The 19960-nt window shown below is 42.3% G+C and overlaps 1 protein-coding gene across 1 annotated transcript; it reads left to right on the forward strand.

The window, feature by feature from the left end:
* The first annotated feature begins 8025 nt into the window (after positions 1–8025).
* Positions 8026–12855, forward strand: LOC121504342 (protein phosphatase 1K, mitochondrial-like). Its single transcript, XM_041779053.1, has 4 exons — positions 8026–8153; positions 10709–10853; positions 11684–11818; positions 12316–12855. The coding sequence occupies exons 1-4, from the start codon at positions 8026–8028 to the stop codon at positions 12445–12447; spliced, it is 540 nt and encodes a 179-aa protein (XP_041634987.1). The 3' UTR covers positions 12448–12855.
* The last annotated feature ends 7105 nt before the right edge of the window (positions 12856–19960 follow it).

Here is a 19960-nt window from a genome sequence, read left to right on the forward strand (position 1 = left end):
ACACGAAGTAAAAGTAGTCTAGCGTTTTCATCCATTGACTGATTTTTTGTTGCACTCAGGGCATTCTCAGTTGAAAATAGTTCAACCTTAAGAACAGTGCTTTGCCCATCAATAGCTGGGTTTCCATCACACTTGGAAACGTGCAAAATCGAAATAGCGCAATAAAAAACTGGTAATGGAAACACCTGAATTTTGAAAAAGCCCTAAAATATCGCTAAAAAGTTTCTATGCTTTCATGAGGAGGTTTTTCAGGCATTTCTATATAGAAATATATCACAAAAGTGTAATGCAAACACTTTTTCCGCATTTACAAGTCACGGACGTGTCGTACAGTGTCACATGACCAGTCACTCCGAGACAACATGGCGAGGTACGTGTGGACAGAGGAAGAGATGAGACTTTTTTTTTAACATCATACTTAAACCCTTATGCGTGGCAGGCATTTTATTTATTAATTGATTCTGGCCATTTAATTTTTTAGAGGTGAACACACTCAGTAAAAGTACAAAATAAAGAATAAACAGTAAAATGTAGAAAAATATTTGTGTGAATTATTTTATATTTAATATCTTTTCATTTGAAAAAAAATATGTCTTTGGTGTAACTTATTTGACCAAATATTTCATGATTAATATTAGATAAATGTATAAGCATATAAAAATAGTTTGGGCACTTTTTGAGAGATTTCATTTCTAAAATATAAAAGACAAAAACATTAAAAGTCCCAAATGGAACTAATATTTTTTATTTACATTTTTTTTTTCATTTATGTTTCTTTTTTTCAGTACATTCTCATTTTTAATCAGATTAAACATGCTAACCACACATAGAAATTTTGAACTCTGCCCTGACATTTCTACACAACTAAGCATTGCAAAAGCAGTCATTTTTGGTTTGTTTTACATCAAGTAGGACTGTCTTTTATAAATAAAGATTTAAAAGGGGGAGAATAATGGATGTGGTGGGTCCCATGCCTGTCTTCACCCATGGCCCCAAAACTGCTAGAAACACCCTCCAGGCTCTGAGCATCTGTACAGAGGGGAAAATAACGTCACATTACCTCTGTTGAATCTGCAGCTGATTAAGTCTATTAAAGGGTCGCCAAACATCCTCTAAAAAGTCTTGGATGGTGTTCTACTGCTGTACTGTACAGGATCTTCCAACCTTCTCCGAGTTTTTCCATGAGATGTTTGAGTATCAGTTGGAAAAAAGACCACCAAAACATTCCTTAAATTCTTCCGAACACAGGGTGACTAGAGTTACTAAGACATACACACTGCACTCACGAGAAGGTCCATGTCACAAAACACCACAGACGCACATTTAAACTTGAGCCAGGAGGCTGTGTGACCAACTGTGTGAGTCCTGACCTTCATAAAGGTCTTGGTCTGGTGTCAGAAACTCTGTTGACCTGAAGGTTCTTACTCTTGTACAGACAAGTGGAAAAAGACTGAGTTTCTTAAATCCAGCAAATTCATTTTGTCTTCTTATTCTGAATATTATTCCAAGAATAATACTGAGTTTCTTTCTATGAATCTATCCAAAGTTCAGCTAAAGAGTGTTTCTATTGTGGATTTATAATCACATCAGAGATAACTGCAGCAGTGTTGATAGCAGTGTTGTAGTTGCCAATAAACACCAGTAGGTGGCGACATTCTCATGCATATGAAGCAGAAACAGCTTCAAAAGACAGAGAGGAAGGGTTTTATTTTCAGTGGGATCATATTTGATAATCCAACAGAAAAATGAACATGAAGAAAGAAAATGAAAGACACAAGGAATGTTTTTTAAAAATCACTGTAGTTTGTATGAATGCAGCTACTATATGAAAACAAAACTGTAAGAAGATTCTAGTAAAATAACAGTCAGCTTCAGTTGTTTGTACCACAGAGTTCAACAGTGGCATGCACAGACTTTTTCAAGGGCAGGGGTGAAAAGAAAAAAAAAGGGCACATACAGCACGTTCTCGCCAGTGAAGAGGTCACTCAGTTTGGCGTGTATTCGAGGGCACTTTAGACATGTTTATATGTTATACAAATGGCACATTATATAGCCTTGAAACAGACTAACTAGACAGACTACTCAAGCTAGTTTGTAGTTAGGATCAGCATCCACAACAACTGTGTAGATTCAATGTTGGACTGTGAAGAACACACAGAAATAAATAAACAAATAAATAAATCCCTAGGGGGTCTGGGGGTCTTCCCCCAGAACATTTTCAATGAAGTAGATGCCATTTCCTGTATTCTAGTGCATTTTAACACCATATTAGCACCAGATAATCCAAACTGATTCTGTGAGATATAGTTCAGGCTCAGTATAGTTAAAAAAAGGGCCCAACATAAAAGTCATTGCAACAGTAATGTTTCATAGTATTTCCTGGCCCTAATGGTCGTCTGGAGTTTAGTGTGTTTTTCCACCCAAGAGAGCACTTGATCATGTTTTAAACAGCCAAGAGGGCAATTAAGTGTTTTTTTTTTCCACCCAAGAGGGCAGTTTTGTGTGTTTTGCCAGTGAGGAGGGTACTTAAACATGCCTTTTTGTCACCCAAGTGGGCAGTTTAGCATGTGTTTTGGCTCTCAAGGGGACTTTAGCACACATTTTGGCTCCCAAGAGGACACTTTAGCATGTGTTTTGGCTCTCAAGGGCACTTTAGCGTGTGTTTTGGCTCCCAAGAGGACACTTTAGCATGTGTTTTGGCTCTAGAGGGCACTTTAGCGTGTGTTTTGGCTCTAGAGGACACTTTAGCGTGTGTTTTGGCTCCCAAGAGGACACTTTAGCATGTGTTTTGGCTCTCGAGGGCACTTTAGCGTGTGTTTTGGCTCTAGAGGACACTTTAGCGTGTGTTTTGGCTCCCAAGAGGACACTTTAGCATGTGTTTTGGCTCTCGAGGGCACTTTAGCGTGTGTTTTGGCTCTAGAGGACACTTTAGCATGTGTTTTGGCTCTCAAGGGGACTTTGGCATGTGGAAAAAGACTGAGTTTCTTAAATCCAGCAAATTCATTTTGTCTTCTTATTCTGAATATTATTCCAAGAATAATACTGAGTTTCTTTCTATGAATCTATCCAGAGTTCAACTAAAGAGTGTTTCTATTGTGGATTTATAATCACATCAGAGATAACTGCAGCAGTGTTGATAGCAGTGTTGTAGTTGCCAATAAACACCAGTAGGTGGCGACATTCTCATGCATATGAAGCAGAAACAGCTTCAAAAGACAGAGAGGAAGGGTTTTATTTTCAGTGGGATCATACTTGATAATCCAACAGAAAAATGAACATGAAGAAAGAAAATGAAAGACACAAGGAATGTTTTTTAAAAATCACTGTAGTTTGTATGAATGCAGCTACTATATGAAAACAAAACTGTAAGAAGATTCTAGTAAAATAACAGTCAGCTTCAGTTGTTTGTACCACAGAGTTCAACAGTGGCATGCACAGACTTTTTCAAGGGCAGGGGTGAAAAGAAAAAAAAAGGGCACATACAGCACGTTCTCGCCAGTGAAGAGGTCACTCAGTTTGGCATGTATTTGAGGGCACTTTAGACATGTTTATATGTTATACAAATGGCACATTATATAGCCTTGAAACAGACTAACTAGACAGACTACTCAAGCTAGTTTGTAGTTAGGATCAGCATCCACAACAACTGTGTAGATTCAATGTTGGACTGTGAAGAACACACAGAAATAAATAAACAAATAAATAAATCCCTAGGGGGTCTGGGGGTCTTCCCCCAGAACATTTTCAATGAAGTAGAAGCCATTTCCTGTATTCTAGTGCATTTTAACACCATATTAGCACCAGATAATCCAAACTGATTCTGTGAGATATAGTTCAGGCTCAGTATAGATCAAAAAAGGGCCCAACATAAAAGTCATTGCAACAGTAATGTTTCATAGTATTTCCTGGTCCTAATGGTCTTCTGGAGTTTAGTGTGTTTTTCCACCCAAGAGAGCACTTGATCATGTTTTAAACAGCCAAGAGGGCAATTAAGTGTTTTTTTTTTTTCCACCCAAGAGGGCAGTTTTGTGTGTTTTGCCAGTGAGGAGGGTACTTAAACACGCCTTTTTGTCACCCAAGTGGGCAGTTTAGCATGTGTTTTGGCTCCCAAGAGGGCACTTTAGCGTGTGTTTTGGCTCTTGAGGGCACATTAGCGTGTGTTTTGGCTCCCGAGGGCACTTTAGCGTGTGTTTTGGCTCCCGAGGGCACTTTAGCATGTGTTTTGGCTCCCAAGAGGACAATTTAGTGTGTGTTTTGGCTCTAGAGGACACTTTAGCGTGTGTTTTGGCTCTTGAGGGCACTTAAGCGTGTGTTTTGGCTCTAGAGGGCACTTTAGTGTGTGTTTTGGCTCCCAAGAGGACACTTTAGCATGTGTTTTGGCTCTCGAGGGCACTTTAGCGTGTGTTTTGGCTCCCGAGAGGGCACTTTAGCATGTGTTTTGGGTCCAAAGAGGGCAATTAAGCACAAGTTTTGGCTCTTGAGGGCACTTAATCTGTGTTTTGGCTCATGAGGGTGCTTTAGCACGTGTTTTGACTCCAAAGAGGGCCCCTCAGCGTGTGTTTTGGGTCCCGAGTGCACTTTAGCGTGTGTTTTGGCTCCCAAGAGGACACTTTAGCATGTGTTTTGGCTCTCGAGGGCACTTTAGCGTGTGTTTTGGCTCTCGAGGACACTTTAGCGTGTGTTTTGGCCCTCGAGGGGACTTTGGCATGTGTTTTGGCTCCCAAGAGGACAATTTAGCGTGTGTTTTGGCTCTAGAGGACACTTTAGCGTGTGTTTTGGCTCTCGAGGGCACTTTAGCATGTGTTTTGGCTCATGAGGGTGCTTTAGCACGTGTTTTGACTCCAAAGAGGGCCCCTCAGCGTGTGTTTTGGGTCCCGAGTGCACTTTAGCGTGTGTTTTGGCTCCCAAGAGGACACTTTAGCATGTGTTTTGGCTCTCGAGGGCACTTTAGCGTGTGTTTTGGCTCCCGAGGGCACTTTAGCGTGTGTTTTGGCTCCCGAGGGCACTTTAGCATGTGTTTTGGCTCCCAAGAGGACAATTTAGCGTGTGTTTTGGCTCTAGAGGACACTTTAGCGTGTGTTTTGGCTCTCGAGGGCACTTAAGCGTGTGTTTTGGCTCTAGAGGGCACTTTAGTGTGTGTTTTGGCTCCCAAGAGGACACTTTAGCATGTGTTTTGGCTCTCGAGGGCACTTTAGCGTGTGTTTTGGCTCCCGAGAGGGCACTTTAGCATGTGTTTTGGGTCCAAAGAGGGCAATTAAGCACAAGTTTTGGCTCTTGAGGGCACTTAATCTGTGTTTTGGCTCATGAGGGTGCTTTAGCACGTGTTTTGACTCCAAAGAGGGCACATTAGCGTGTGTTTTGGGTCACGAGTGCACTTTAGCGTGTGTTTTGGCTCCCAAGAGGGCACTTTAGCATGTGTTTTGGCTCTCGAGGGCACTTTAGCATGTGTTTTGGCTCTCGAGGGCACTTTAGCGTGTGTTTTGGCTCTCGAGGGCACTTTAGCATGTGTTTTGGCTCCCAAGAGGACACTTTAGCATGTGTTTTGGCTCTCGAGGGCACTTTAGCGTGTGTTTTGGCTCTAGAGGGCACTTTAGCGTGTGTTTTGGCTCCCAAGAGGACACTTTAGCATGTGTTTTGGCTCTCGAGGGCACTTTAGCGTGTGTTTTGGCTCTCGAGGGCACTTTAGCGTGTGTTTTGGCTCTCGAGGGCACTTTAGCATGTGTTTTGGCTCTCGAGGGCACTTTAGCGTGTGTTTTGGCTCCCGAGAGGGCACTTTACCATGTGTTTTGGGTCCAAAGAGGGCAATTAAGCACAAGTTTTGGCTCTTGAGGGCACTTAATCTGTGTTTTGGCTCTCGAGGGCACTTTAGCATGTGTTTTGGCTCTCGAGGCCCCTCAGCGTGTGTTTTGCGTCCCGGGTGCACTTTAACACACATCTTGGCTCCCAAGAGGGCACTTTAGCATGTGTTTTGGCTCTCGAGGGCACTTTAGCGTGTGTTTTGGCTCCCAAGAGGGCACTTTAGTGTGTGTTTTGGCTCTAGAGGGCACTTTAGTGTGTGTTTTGGCTCCCAAGAGGACACTTTAGCATGTGTTTTGGCTCTCGAGGGCACTTTAGCGTGTGTTTTGGCTCTCGAGGGCACTTAAGCGTGTGTTTTGGCTCTAGAGGGCACTTTAGCATGTGTTTTGGCTCCCAAGAGGACACTTTAGCATGTGTTTTGGCTCTCGAGGGCACTTTAGCGTGTGTTTTGGCTCCCGAGAGGGCACTTTAGCATGTGTTTTTGGTCCAAAGAGGGCAATTAAGCACAAGTTTTGGCTCTTGAGGGCACTTAATCTGTGTTTTGGCTCATGAGGGTGCTTTAGCACGTGTTTTGACTCCAAAGAGGGCCCCTCAGCGTGTGTTTTGGGTCCCGAGTGCACTTTAGCGTGTGTTTTGGCTCCCAAGAGGACACTTTAGCATGTGTTTTGGCTCTCGAGGGCACTTTAGCATGTGTTTTGGCTCTCGAGGGCACTTTAGCGTGTGTTTTGGCTACCGAGAGGGCACTTTAGCATGTGTTTTGGGTCCAAAGAGGGCAATTAAGCACAAGTTTGGGCTCTTGAGGGCACTTAATCTGTGTTTTGGCTCATGAGGGTGCTTTAGCACGTGTTTTGACTCCAAAGAAGGCCCCTCAGCGTGTGTTTTGGGTCCCGAGTGCACTTTAACACACATCTTGGCTCCCAAGAGGGCACTTTAGCGTGTTTTTTTCATCAATTGGGCCATGAGGAGGGGGTGACCGCCCCACCTGCCCCCCGCTGCACACCACTGATCCTGAACTTGTGCTGTTGTGGTCGCCAGATGTGAAGTTACAGATATTTGTATGCTTACATTACTGTTTCCTAGGTATATTCTTCTACAGTTATCTCGAGTCCAATGTTGGGGTTAAAAGGATTTTGATTATGTTTGTTTACTCAAAAGGAAATTGTTTTGTCAACAGTTTTTTTTAGTGGGGGAGGGTGTAGCGCACTGGAAAAGGTAATACATAATTACTTGTTTACCTTTATATGATTGGTTAAGTTAAAATAATCTTGCCTACAAAAGAGTACATATGTAATAAATTTAGTTAAACTATTTAAGTTAAAGACAGCTAAAAATAGCATCACTGTGATGTTTACATATTGCCTGTAAAGGAAAAATTGTTTCTGCCTTCCCTTTAAGAAAAAGGACACCGCCCTTTAAAAAGCAGAAGGAGAGCTGAAACGGCACTAGCTTGTGCTGAACTGTGGGCAAAGTTTTTGTTAATGAAAGTTGCAAAGACTTCCAGTAATAGTGGGTGAGGAGTAGACGTGTTTTTCCAGCGCCCGAACTCCTTGCATTATAACACTAGAATTACCCCTTTTTACTGAAAAACATTGCAAACAATTGGTATTGTGTTGTAGCCAGAAATACTACATTAAAGGATGAGTCAGGAGTCAGAATGAGTTGAATACAGCCTCGACGTACGTTTATTTCAAGCAGGACAGTGGTGCACGGGTGAGACCCCAGATCTATCTAAATATGCTCTTTCAATCCTCTCAGTCCATGCGTGCACATTGTACGTGTCTACGTGCACCTGCCTAAACACTTCTGAATGTTCAACACGCACACACATTTGCTCCAAACCAAAACATTTCCCGGACTGTAACAAAATGCTTCCAAGTTTTATCTCTCCAGCTGTGTCACATTAAACATTGACTGTTCCAGTAAACATCTGTGGACCTAGGGATGTGGTGGTAACCTCATTTCAGAACAGAGAGTCAAAAGGCTGTATGAGGACATCAAACCACTATACAAGTGTAATAGTATAATACACATTATATGCAAAACACAATATACCTACACATGCTGCGTAACTATCCTGGAAAGGTGAATGATTTCATCCCCGGTTTCCCCCCCAACAGTGGCAGCTGAGTTCATCTGGATTCATGTACAGAGAAAAACGGAATGCATCTTTTTGATGCTGTCATGAATCATCTATTAAAGCTATCAGCTGTACAGAGGACAGGAAATCGTATGGGCAACTATGAGAAAGTGCTGGTGGGATGGAAGGAAACCCGGTTCGCCAAGGGGCAAAATTTAGAAGTGCCAGTTAAAGGCCCGAACATACACAAACGTACTGTGAGCAGAGCGGACTCCGCGCGGTATGTCCGCAGTCATCAGAGCTTCCATAGTCAAGTGCACTGCCGTGTAGTAGTTTCCTGTGAAATTTCCGTGAAATTCTACATTTACCACAATCCGCATTGTTTACATTTTTTCTGTCATGGTGTCCTACACTGACGACGAGGAAGAGGAGCTGCTCTGCCTGCTGGTTTTGCAAAGCAATAAAATTAAAAGACGGTGGTATGTACGGTTATTAAATGCCACAAGAGACGAGGAAGGGGAGTATGCCTTGTTGATGAAGGACATGCGAAGTGTTGAGGTGGAAAAACAAGTACGAAATGCAAGTTGGTGTCACATTTGATGCAGTCCGCTGGACCTCCGCGGAGTTCGTTCCACGTACGTTCCAAACGAGTATGTTTGGGCCTTAATGCGTACCGGTGCATACCGACCCACTTAACGCACTGATTTGGCTAAATTAAATGAGTACTTATTGTTACATATATACCACCACTCAAACGTTTGGGATCACTGGCAAGTTTTTTTGTTTATCAAAGAAAAACATTTTCATGCAGTTCTCAAACAGTTATGATTAACTGTCAGTCCTCTGCATCAATCTCCTAGTATAGCTACTAATCTAAGTTAATCCTGTTGCACAGCTAAAAACCATTTTACTAATAAGGGAGCAAAAAGACTGGACACTGGAGGACCAGAAGAAGGTGATGTGCATTGATGATTCCAAGTTTGAGGTCTTTGAACCAAACAGAAGAACATTTGTGAGACACAGAATAAAAGAAACGATGCAAGAACAGAGCTTAAAACTGTCAGTCGGAGAAGTGGAGGCAGCGTGATGGTCTGGGTGCCTTGGAGGTGGTAGAATAAGAGATTTGTAAAGAGTGGAAGGGACCTTGGAGAAGGAAAGCTATCACAAGATTTTCCAATGCCATGCCATACCCTTTGGACAGCACTTACTTGTGGTCAATTTCATCCGACAACAGGATAATGACCTCCAATTTGTCTTTGAAATATTTAAAGAATCAGCAGTCAGCCAGAGTTCTGACTGTAGTGGAGCGGCCAGCACAGTCTTAAGAGCTGAACCCAATTGAGCTGTTGTGGGAGCAGCTTAACCGTGTGGTATGAAGGGACACTCCATCAACCAATCCATCTTGTAGGAGATGCTCGAGAAAGCATAGGGTGAAATCTCATCAGTTCTTTAACTATAACTAAAGCTATTAACATCTTTATGCATCATAAAATTACATATACTATAGGCCAGTGGTTCTCAACTGGTGTGTCGGGACCCAATAGTGGGTCACAAAGCTGTTTCAAGTGGGTTGCTACCAGTGTCTGGGAAAAAATGGTGTTAAAAGGTCTGAGACGTGCTGCAGTCTTAGTGGGCATTCATCCAAACATGTTATTTTACTGTGTTTCATCACAGTAATAGGCAAATGGAATGTTTTCTTAATATTTCAACTAATTTGTCTCCTGTTCTTGCAAAAACACATTTGCTTCTCTGATGATAATTTCTCAAAGTCTGTTGAAATTTTTGCAGTCATTTATTTGTTCTATGCAACATTTAAGCTGCAAAATTATTTATTTATTAAACATGTTTTTTTTTGGTTTTCTTTCAATTTTGGGTCCTGATTTGTCAATGAGGAAACTGGTGGGTCCTGAGGCTAGACCAGTTGAGAACCACTGATACAGGCTATCTTCACTTTGGCTCTTGTGTTCAAATAGCAATAAATTGTTGCATAAAACAACCACTCTTTGGGATGTGATTGGTTGGTTGATTTTCATGCAAAACCGAGTAAAGAACAATATTGTAGGTGTTTAAAGTTTTTCATGGAGATTTCAGCTTAGAAACTCTTTGCATTTCAATACAAATAAAAGCCTGGTCCAGTGCAGAAAGTGGATCAGGAGGGCTCGGTTCATAAATAGACTCTGAGGTATGTTGGACTGAGGCGTTTATGTACATCAGGTTCATCCGTCCATGAAACAAGAGCAGAGCAGATTTACCTTTAGATCTACTCAGCTGGAGTTACGTAACAGAGGAGAGGTTCTATGTTTAACTCTGATCAGCCAAACACATGACCATGCTCTGAGTCTAGTTTCTTAGTTTCTGACCTACAGAGGAAAAGCCAGAATCATGTCATTGCTAATTGTCTTAAAGAAACAGTCAACTAGTGAAAGACAGATATTTAATCTTCAGTCCTCTGACACAGGCCTACTTTCTACACCCAAAACCAAACTCAGAACCTTTGGAGACAGAGCCTTCAGTGCTGCAGCCCTCACCCTCTGGAACACTCTGCCTGCAGACATCCGTAGCGCTCCATCTCTGGACATTTTCAGAAAACGTGTCAAGCACAACCTGTTCACCACAGCCTACAGTCTTCACTAAAACCAACCCTTACACCCATCCTGCCCCTCACATAGTTTGTCCATGTCTTCTGTGTTTCTTGTAAAGCGTCCTTGGGTTTCTTGAAAGGCGCTATATAAATTCCAGATATTATTATTATTATTATTATCATCCAAAAAACTCCAAAAAGATCTAAACTGCTTTCACACCAAAATTAACTTGCATTCTTTTCTGTGCGTCTAGGATTCAGAAGTTTGGCGGCTTTGTGACGTGGAACAGCGTCGGTCAGGCTAATGTGAACGGACGTCTCGCCATGACTCGCAGCATTGGAGACTTCCACCTGAAAACCAACGGAGTCATCGCCGAGCCGGACACACGGAGACTTAAGGTGAGTTTGGCCATATCTGCGTTTGAGCTCACTTCAATCTTAATGAAAATGTTAACTGGTTTCGGATTAACTGCTATAAAAGTCTGACCGCTGAGTAGAGTTTGCGGGGAGTATTTCAGACTGCCATGGACACAGCAACACCTAGATCTGACTCAGAAATATAAATACAATGATATAAACCCATGGCCCAACACAGGAGAGCCAACCCATCATGCCAGGACTCAGCTGTTCACGTACATCTAAAGGTTAGAGGGCATTCCTCTGAGGATGGCAACGTTAGGATACTGGCCAGAGACCAGGGGATGGACGAAGATAGTTCTCATCCCCTACTTACAATGCATTCTTGGATTTCGTTCTATGGCAACCCAAATGACAGTTTCATGCTGGATCACGGGTCCTAACATCATGCAGCCCTGGAAAGGAAATGAGGACGAGTGAAACTGGGTCAACGACTCTGCTAATGACTCTCGGGTGACCACCCAGATCTTTGGCATAGGAGTGGTCAGCAGAGAGAGAATTTTCTGGACCTGGTCCCTGTCCCTTTAGAACTGAAGAAGCCTTTTGGAAGAGAAGTGAAATGTCTTCAAGATCCTCAGTTGAGTCCAGTTGCTTTCTCTATGAAGATTTGGATACTCAGAGATTTAAACCAGGCTTAAGGGTTGGCTTGGTCCAGAACTTTCTGACCTGTACTGAGCACTAGCTACTGCTTATCAGAATCAATTGGTGCCAATGAATTATTCTGCACCACTCGTATAAAATCGATCTTTGCCTGAAAGGTAACATATAAACAAAGATACCGACTAAACAGTTATAATATTTTCTTCCTGCAGGTCCAGCACACCAGTGACTCCTTCCTGGCTCTGACCACAGACAGCATAAACTTCCTGCTGAGTGACCAGGAGATCTGCGATGTCATAAACCAGTGCCAAGACCCCACGGAGGCAGCAGAAGTCATTGCTGAGCAGGTACTAAGGTTACAATAAGTCAATAGGAGTGGATCATATTTAAAGTGATTGGTTGGGTTTGGACCAGCCACAGCTAAACCTCAATGGCCCTCAGCTTTGTGCCTTGATATGAGCACAGTGGCCCGTCGACCTAAGTGCTCTGGCTAGACCACAAACATGGAGCAGTTCACTCAAGGCAGTGCCAACCCATTATGGTCTAGACCTGCCCTCTTTGTAACGTGTCTTGACTGACTGATAAGGGTCGTCAAAAATATATTAAAACAGGGTTGCTTTTGTAGGTATAGCAGTTGGGTTGTTGAGGCTAGTGACCCTGGTTCATATCCCACCTGTGGCTCCTTACCCTGACTTCCCGGGTCATTCACTGTCCTGTCCCCTACGACAAAGGCAAAAGGCCTCTTGATATTTTTTTAGAAGGTTTTACAGCAAACTGCTGCAAAGTTCAAACTGAGGGGATGTATGTTAATGTAAATACTTCTTTTTTTGTTTTTTCCCCCAAGGCGTTGCAGTACGGCTCAGAGGACAACTCCACCATCATCATCGTCCCTCTCGGAGCGTGGGGGAAACATCAGAGCTCCAACGCCGTCTACAGCATGAGCAGGAACTTCTCCTCCAGCGGGAGATGGGCGTAATCAAGGGCACACAAACATAGAAATATAACAGCTCCATATCAGTTTACAGTATGCATCACATACAACTTTGACTGAAAGAATACAATCCTTTAATGTCTTTACCAAACTCCATGGTAAAGACATACATACTCCTGTGTCCGAAACCACGCACTCATTCCCTACTCCCTATCCACTCTATAGTGATCAGCATATAGTGGACTATATAGTGGACTTTACTGCAAAACACAAAAATGATTTCTGACACTACTCTGGCCATGGGAAATGACGTCATCACCATCTCACAATTAAAATGTTTAGCAACAACGTCTAGTAAATTTCCAGGCTGAGGATCGAAATTAACGGTAGAATTTCACTGAAAACCAATACTAAACATCATGTATTTTCACTAAAAATAAAAATACTAATAGATAAAAAAAAAGCTTGTGTCTTAAGTGGAAAAATAGTCTACATTTTTGTGTTTACTGTAACTTATTTTTGCTTTCTTATAAAGATGATGGTCTCATGTCTTCCTCAGAGTTACTCTGTTTTAAATCCTTAACATTTTCTTTCAGATTTGGTTGAAACCAACAAACAAATAAGTATGAAATAAAGTTTTTAAATGTATTCCTGTGCTCCTCTCAGTCGTCCATCATGTTTGAGAGCAGCAACCACAATGCATGATAGGAAATGTTGCTGGGCTAGTGAGCATCGGTTGTTCACGACTTTTCAAAATGCATTGTGGGGTAGAATGAGTGCACTATATAGTGAATAACAATGCTTTCTCAGAATTCGGACACCACTACAAAATGGTGTATTCACTTTATAGTGGACTATATAGTGATTAGGGAGTGATTTCGGACACAGCCCATGTTCTCTGTAAACCGTCCAGGACACACGTACGTTCCCACTGTTCAACAGTGTAAATAGAGAGTGTAATATATTGTACATACAAATGTTTGCTGCAGTGTTTGTTTCCATGTTAAGTATGTTTTTCTCTGTGCTTTGTGTGTTTAGACACATTTTCCATCCTTCCATGTTTTGTCACATTGACAGCCATGTGCCAGGTTTCAAACTTTCAACATATCACCTCAGTGTGGCTTTAAAACGAAACATCCAGGCTTTGCGTCCTTGACCCCTGACTGCCCTGTGAACACTGGCGGGGACAGGTTGTGTTCTGGGATTAATAAAGTTTGAAATTCTAAACTGAAACTGCACTTTGTCTGTTTTTCTGCACAATGACCGTGTATGATAACGTTTTACTTAGAGTAGATTCAGCACCTGAGCACCAGCAATGCTCATTTTCAACACGAAGTAAAAGTAGTCTAGCGTTTTCATCCATTGACTGATTTTTTGTTGCACTCAGGGCATTCTCAGTTGAAAATAGTTCAACCTTAAGAACAGTGCTTTGCCCATCAATAGCTGGGTTTCCATCACACTTGGAAACGTGCAAAATCGAAACAGCGCAATAAAAAACTGGTAATGGAAACACCTGAATTTTGAAAAAGCCCTAAAATATCGCTAAAAAGTTTCTATGCTTTCATGAGGAGGTTTTTCAGGCATTTCTATATAGAAATATATCACAAAAGTGTAATGCAAACACTTTTTCCGCATTTACAAGTCACGGGACGTGTCGTACGGTGTCACATGACCAGTCACTCCGAGACAACATGGCGAGGTACGTGTGGACAGAGGAAGAGATGAGACTTTTTTTTAACATCATACTTAAACCCTTATGCGTGGCAGGCATTTTATTTATTGATTGATTCTGGCCATTTAATTTTTTAGAGGTGAATACACTCAGTAAAAGTACAAAATAAAGAATAAACAGTAAAATGTAGAAAAATATTTGTGTGAATTATTTTATATTTAATATCTTTTCATTTGAAAAAAAATATGTCTTTGGTGTAACTTATTTGACCAAATATTTCATGATTAATATTAGATAAATGTATAAGCATATAAAAATAGTTTGGGGACTTTTTGAGAGATATCATTTCTAAAATATAAAAGACAAAAACATTAAAAGTCCCAAATGGAACTAATATTTTTTATTTACATTTTTTTTTCATTTATGTTTTTTTTTTTTTAGTACATTCTCATTTTTAATCAGATTAAACATGCTAATCACACGTAGAAATTTTGAACTCTGCCCTGACATTTCTACACAACTAAGCATTGCAAAAGCAGTCATTTTTGGTTTGTTTTACATCAAGTAGGACTGTCTTTTATAAATAAAGATTTAAAAGGGGGAGAATAATGGATGTGGTGGGTCCCATGCCTGTCTTCACCCATGGCCCCAAAACTGCTAGAAACACCCTCCAGGCTCTGAGCATCTGTACAGAGGGGAAAATAACGTCACATTACCTCTGTTGAATCTGCAGCTGATTAAGTCTATTAAAGGGTCGCCAAACATCCTCTAAAAAGTCTTGGATGGTGTTCTACTGCTGTACTGTACAGGATCTTCCAACCTTCTCCGAGTTTTTCCATGAGATGTTTGAGTATCAGTTGGAAAAAAGACCACCAAAACATTCCTTAAATTCTTCCGAACACAGGGTGACTAGAGTTACTAAGACATACACACTGCACTCACGAGAAGGTCCATGTCACAAAACACCACAGACGCACATTTAAACTTGAGCCAGGAGGCTGTGTGACCAACTGTGTGAGTCCTGACCTTCATAAAGGTCTTGGTCTGGTGTCAGAAACTCTGTTGACCTGAGGGTTCTTACTCTTGTACAGACAAGTGGAAAAAGACTGAGTTTCTTAAATCCAGCAAATTCATTTTGTCTTCTTATTCTGAATATTATTCCAAGAATAATACTGAGTTTCCTTCTATGAATCTATCCAGAGTTCAACTAAAGAGTGTTTCTATTGTGGATTTATAATCACATCAGAGATAACTGCAGCAGTGTTGATAGCAGTGTTGTAGTTGCCAATAAACACCAGTAGGTGGCGACATTCTCATGCATATGAAGCAGAAACAGCTTCAAAAGACAGAGAGGAAGGGTTTTATTTTCAGTGGGATCATATCTGATAATCCAACAGAAAAATGAACATGAAGAAATAAAATGAAAGACACAAGGAATGTTTTTTAAAAATCACTGTAGTTTGTATGAATGCAGCTACTATATGAAAACAAAACTGTAAGAAGATTCTAGTAAAATAACAGTCAGCTTCAGTTGTTTGTACCACAGAGTTCAACAGTGGCATGCACAGACTTTTTCAAGGGCAGGGGTGAAAAGAAAAAAAAAGGGCACATACAGCACGTTCTCGCCAGTGAAGAGGTCACTCAGTTTGGCGTGTATTTGAGGGCACTTTAGACATGTTTATATGTTATACAAATGGCACATTATATAGCCTTAAAACAGACTAACTAGACAGACTACTCAAGCTAGTTTGTAGTTAGGATCAGCATCCACAACAACTGTGTAGATTCAATGTTGGACTGTGAAGAACACACAGAAATAAATAAACAAATAAATAAATCCCTAGGGGGTCTGGGGGTCTTCCCCCAGAACATTTTCAATGAAGTAGAAGCCATTTCCTGTATTCTAGTGCATTTTAACACCATATTAGAACCAGATAATCCAAACTGATTCTGTGAGATATAGTTCAGGCTCAGTATAGATCAAAAAAGGGCCCAACATAAAAGTCATTGCAACAGTAATGTTTCATAGTATTTCCTGGTCCTAATGGTCTTCTGGAGTTTAGTGTGTTTTTCCACCCAAGAGAGCACTTTATCATGTTTTAAACAGCCAAGAGGGCAATTAAGTGTTTTTTTTTTTCCACCCAAGAGGGCAGTTTTGTGTGTTTTGCCAGTGAGGAGGGTACTTAAACACGCCTTTTTGTCACCCAAGTGGGCAGTTTAGCATGTGTTTTGGCTCCCAAGAGGGCACTTTAGTGTGTGTTTTGGCTCTCGAGGGAACTTTAGCACACATTTTGGCTCCCAAGAGGACACTTTAGCATGTGTTTTGGCTCTCAAGGGCACTTTAGCGTGTGTTTTGGCTCCCAAGAGGGCACTTTAGCGTGTGTTTTGGCTCCCAAGAGGGCACTTTAGCGTGTGTTTTGGCTCTCGAGGGCACTTTAGCGTGTGTTTTGGCTCTAGAGGACACTTTAGCGTGTGTTTTGGCTCCCAAGAGGACACTTTAGCATGTGTTTTGGCTCTCGAGGGCACTTTAGCATGTGTTTTGGCTCTCGAGGGGACTTTATCTTGTGTTTTGCCTCCAAAGAGGGCACTTAAGCATGCATTTTGGCTCTGAGGGCACTTAATCTGTGTTTTGGCTCATGAGGTGCTTTTAGAATGTGTTTTGGCTCCCAAGAGGGCACTTTAGCGTGTGTTTTGGCTCTCGAGGGCACTTTAGCGTGTGTTTTGGCTCCCAAGAGGACACTTTAGCATGTGTTTTGGCTCTCGAGGGCACTTTAGCGTGTGTTTTGGCTCTCGAGGGCACTTTAGCGTGTGTTTTGGCTCTCGAGGGGACTTTAGCACACATTTTGGCTCCCAAGAGGACACTTTAGCATGTGTTTTGGCTCTCGAGGGCACTTTAGCGTGTGTTTTGGCTCCCAAGAGGACACTTTAGCATGTGTTTTGGCTCTCGAGGGCACTTTAGCATGTGTTTTGGCTCCCAAGAAGACACTTTAGCATGTGTTTTGGCTTTTGAGAGCACTTTAGCGTGTGTTTTGGCTCTTGAGGGCACTTAATCTGTGTTTTGGCTCATGAGGGTGCTTTAGCACGTGTTTTGACTCCAAAGAAGGCCCCTCAGCGTGTGTTTTGCGTCCCGGGTGCACTTTAACACACATCTTGGCTCCCAAGAGGGCACTTTAGCGTGTTTTTTTCATCAATTGGGCCATGAGGAGGGGGTGACCGCCCCACCTGCCCCCCGCTGCACACCACTGATCCTGAACTTATGCTGTTGTGGTCGCCAGATGTGAAGTTACAGATATTTGTATGCTTACATTACTGTTTCCTAGGTATATTCTTCTACAGTTATCTCGAGTCCACACTTTAGCATGTGTTTTGGCTCTCGAGGGCACATTAGCGTGTGTTTTGGCTCTCGAGGGGACTTTGGCGTGTGTTTTGGCTCCCAAGAGGACACTTTAGCATGTGTTTTGGCTCTCGAGGGCACTTTAGCATGTGTTTTGGCTCTCGAGGGCACTTTAGCGTGTGTTTTTGTTCTCGAGGGCACTTTAGCGTGTGTTTTGGCTCCCGAGAGGGCACTTTAGCATGTGTTTTGGCTCCCAAGAGGACAATTTAGCGTGTTGTTTGGCTCTAGAGGACACTTTAGCGTGTGTTTTGGCTCTCGAGGGCACTTTAGCGTGTGTTTTGGCTCTAGAGGGCACTTTAGTGTGTGTTTTGGCTCCCAAGAGGACACTTTAGCATGTGTTTTGGCTCTCGAGGGCACTTTAGCGTGTGTTTTGGCTCTCGAGGGCACTTTAGCGTGTGTTTTGGCTCTAGAGGGCACTTTAGTGTGTGTTTTGGCTCCCAAGAGGACACTTTAGCATGTGTTTTGGCTCTCGAGGGCACTTTAGCGTGTGTTTTGGCTCCCGAGAGGGCACTTTAGCATGTGTTTTGGGTCCAAAGAGGGCAATTAAGCACAAGTTTTGGCTCTTGAGGGCACTTAATCTGTGTTTTGGCTCATGAGGGTGCTTTAGCACGTGTTTTGACTCCAAAGAGGGCCCCTCAGCGTGTGTTTTGGGTCCCGAGTGCACTTTAGCGTGTGTTTTGGCTCCCAAGAGGACACTTTAGCATGTGTTTTGGCTCTCGAGGGCACTTTAGCATGTGTTTTGGCTCTAGAGGACACTTTAGCGTGTGTTTTGGCCCTCGAGGGGACTTTGGCATGTGTTTTGGCTCCCAAGAGGACACTTTAGCATGTGTTTTGGCTCTCGAGGGCACTTTAGCGTGTGTTTTGGCTCTAGAGGGCACTTTAGCGTGTGTTTTGGCTCCCAAGAGGACACTTTAGCATGTGTTTTGGCTCTCGAGGGCACTTTAGCGTGTGTTTTGGCTCTAGAGGGCACTTTAGCATGTGTTTTGGCTCTAGAGGGCACTTTAGCATGTGTTTTGGCTCTCGAGGGGACTTTAGCACACATTTTGGCTCCCAAGAGGACACTTTAGCATGTGTTTTGGCTCCCGAGATGGCACTTTAGCATGTGTTTTGGGTCCAAAGAGGGCAATTAAGCACATGTTTTGGCTCTTGAGGGCACTTATTCTGTGTTTTGGCTCCAAAGAGGGCCCCTCAGCGTGTGTTTTGGGTCCCGAGTGCACTTTAACACACATCTTGGCTCCCAAGAGGGCACTTTAGCGTGTTTTTTTCATCAATTGGGCCACGAGGAGGGGGTGACCGCCCCACCTGCCCCCCGCTGCACACCACTGATCCTGAACTTATGCTGTTGTGGTCGCCAGATGTGAAGTTACAGATATTTGTATGCTTACATTACTGTTTCCTAGGTATATTCTTCTACAGTTATCTCGAGTCCAATGTTGGGATTAAAAGGATTTTGATTATGTTTGTTTACTCAAAAGGAAATTGTTTTGTCAACAGTTTTTTTTAGTGGGGGAGGGTGTAGCGCACTGGAAAAGGTAATACATAATTACTTGTTTACCTTTATATGATTGGTTAAGTTAAAATAATCTTGCCTACAAAAGAGTACATATGTAATAAATTTAGTTAAACTATTTAAGTTAAAGACAGCTAAAAATAGCATCACTGTGATGTTTACATATTGCCTGTAAAGGAAAAATTGTTTCTGCCTTCCCTTTAAGAAAAAGGACACCGCCCTTTAACAAGCAGAAGGAGAGCTGAAACGGCACTAGCTTGTGCTGAACTGTGGGCAAAGTTTTTGTTAATGAAAGTTGCAAAGACTTCCAGTAATAGTGGGTGAGGAGTAGACGTGTTTTTCCAGCGCCCGAACTCCTTGCATTATAACACTAGAATTACCCCTTTTTACTGAAAAACATCGCAAACAATTGGTATTGTGTTGTAGCCAGAAATACTACATTAAAGGATGAGTCAGGAGTCAGAATGAGTTGAATACAGCCTCGACGTACGTTTATTTCAAGCAGGACAGTGGTGCACGGGTGAGACCCCAGATCTATCTAAATATGCTCTTTCAATCCTCTCAGTCCATGCGTGCACATTGTACGTGTCTACGTGCACCTGCCTAAACACTTCTGAATGTTCAACACGCACACACATTTGCTCCAAACCAAAACATTTCCCGGACTGTAACAAAATGCTTCCAAGTTTTATCTCTCCAGCTGTGTCACATTAAACATTGACTGTTCCAGTAAACATCTGTGGACCTAGGGATGTGGTGGTAACCTCATTTCAGAACAGAGAGTCAAAAGGCTGTATGAGGACATCAAACCACTATACAAGTGTAATAGTATAATACACATTATATGCAAAACACAATATACCTACACATGCTGCGTAACTATCCTGGAAAGGTGAATGATTTCATCCCCGGTTTCCCCCCCAACAGTGGCAGCTGAGTTCATCTGGATTCATGTACAGAGAAAAACGGAATGCATCTTTTT

Source organism: Cheilinus undulatus, linkage group 22, assembly GCF_018320785.1.
Source record: "Cheilinus undulatus linkage group 22, ASM1832078v1, whole genome shotgun sequence".
Taxonomy (NCBI): Eukaryota; Metazoa; Chordata; class Actinopteri; order Labriformes; family Labridae; genus Cheilinus; species Cheilinus undulatus.

Coding starts and splice junctions, on each gene's coding strand:
- LOC121504342 (XM_041779053.1), top strand. CDS start 8,026: ATGGGCAACTATGAGAAAGTGCTGGTGGGATGGAAGGAAACCCGGTTC. Junction 10,854..11,683: donor CGGACACACGGAGACTTAAG/GTGAGTTTGGCC, acceptor TTCTTCCTGCAG/GTCCAGCACACCAGTGACTC. Junction 11,819..12,315: donor CAGAAGTCATTGCTGAGCAG/GTACTAAGGTTA, acceptor TTTTCCCCCAAG/GCGTTGCAGTACGGCTCAGA.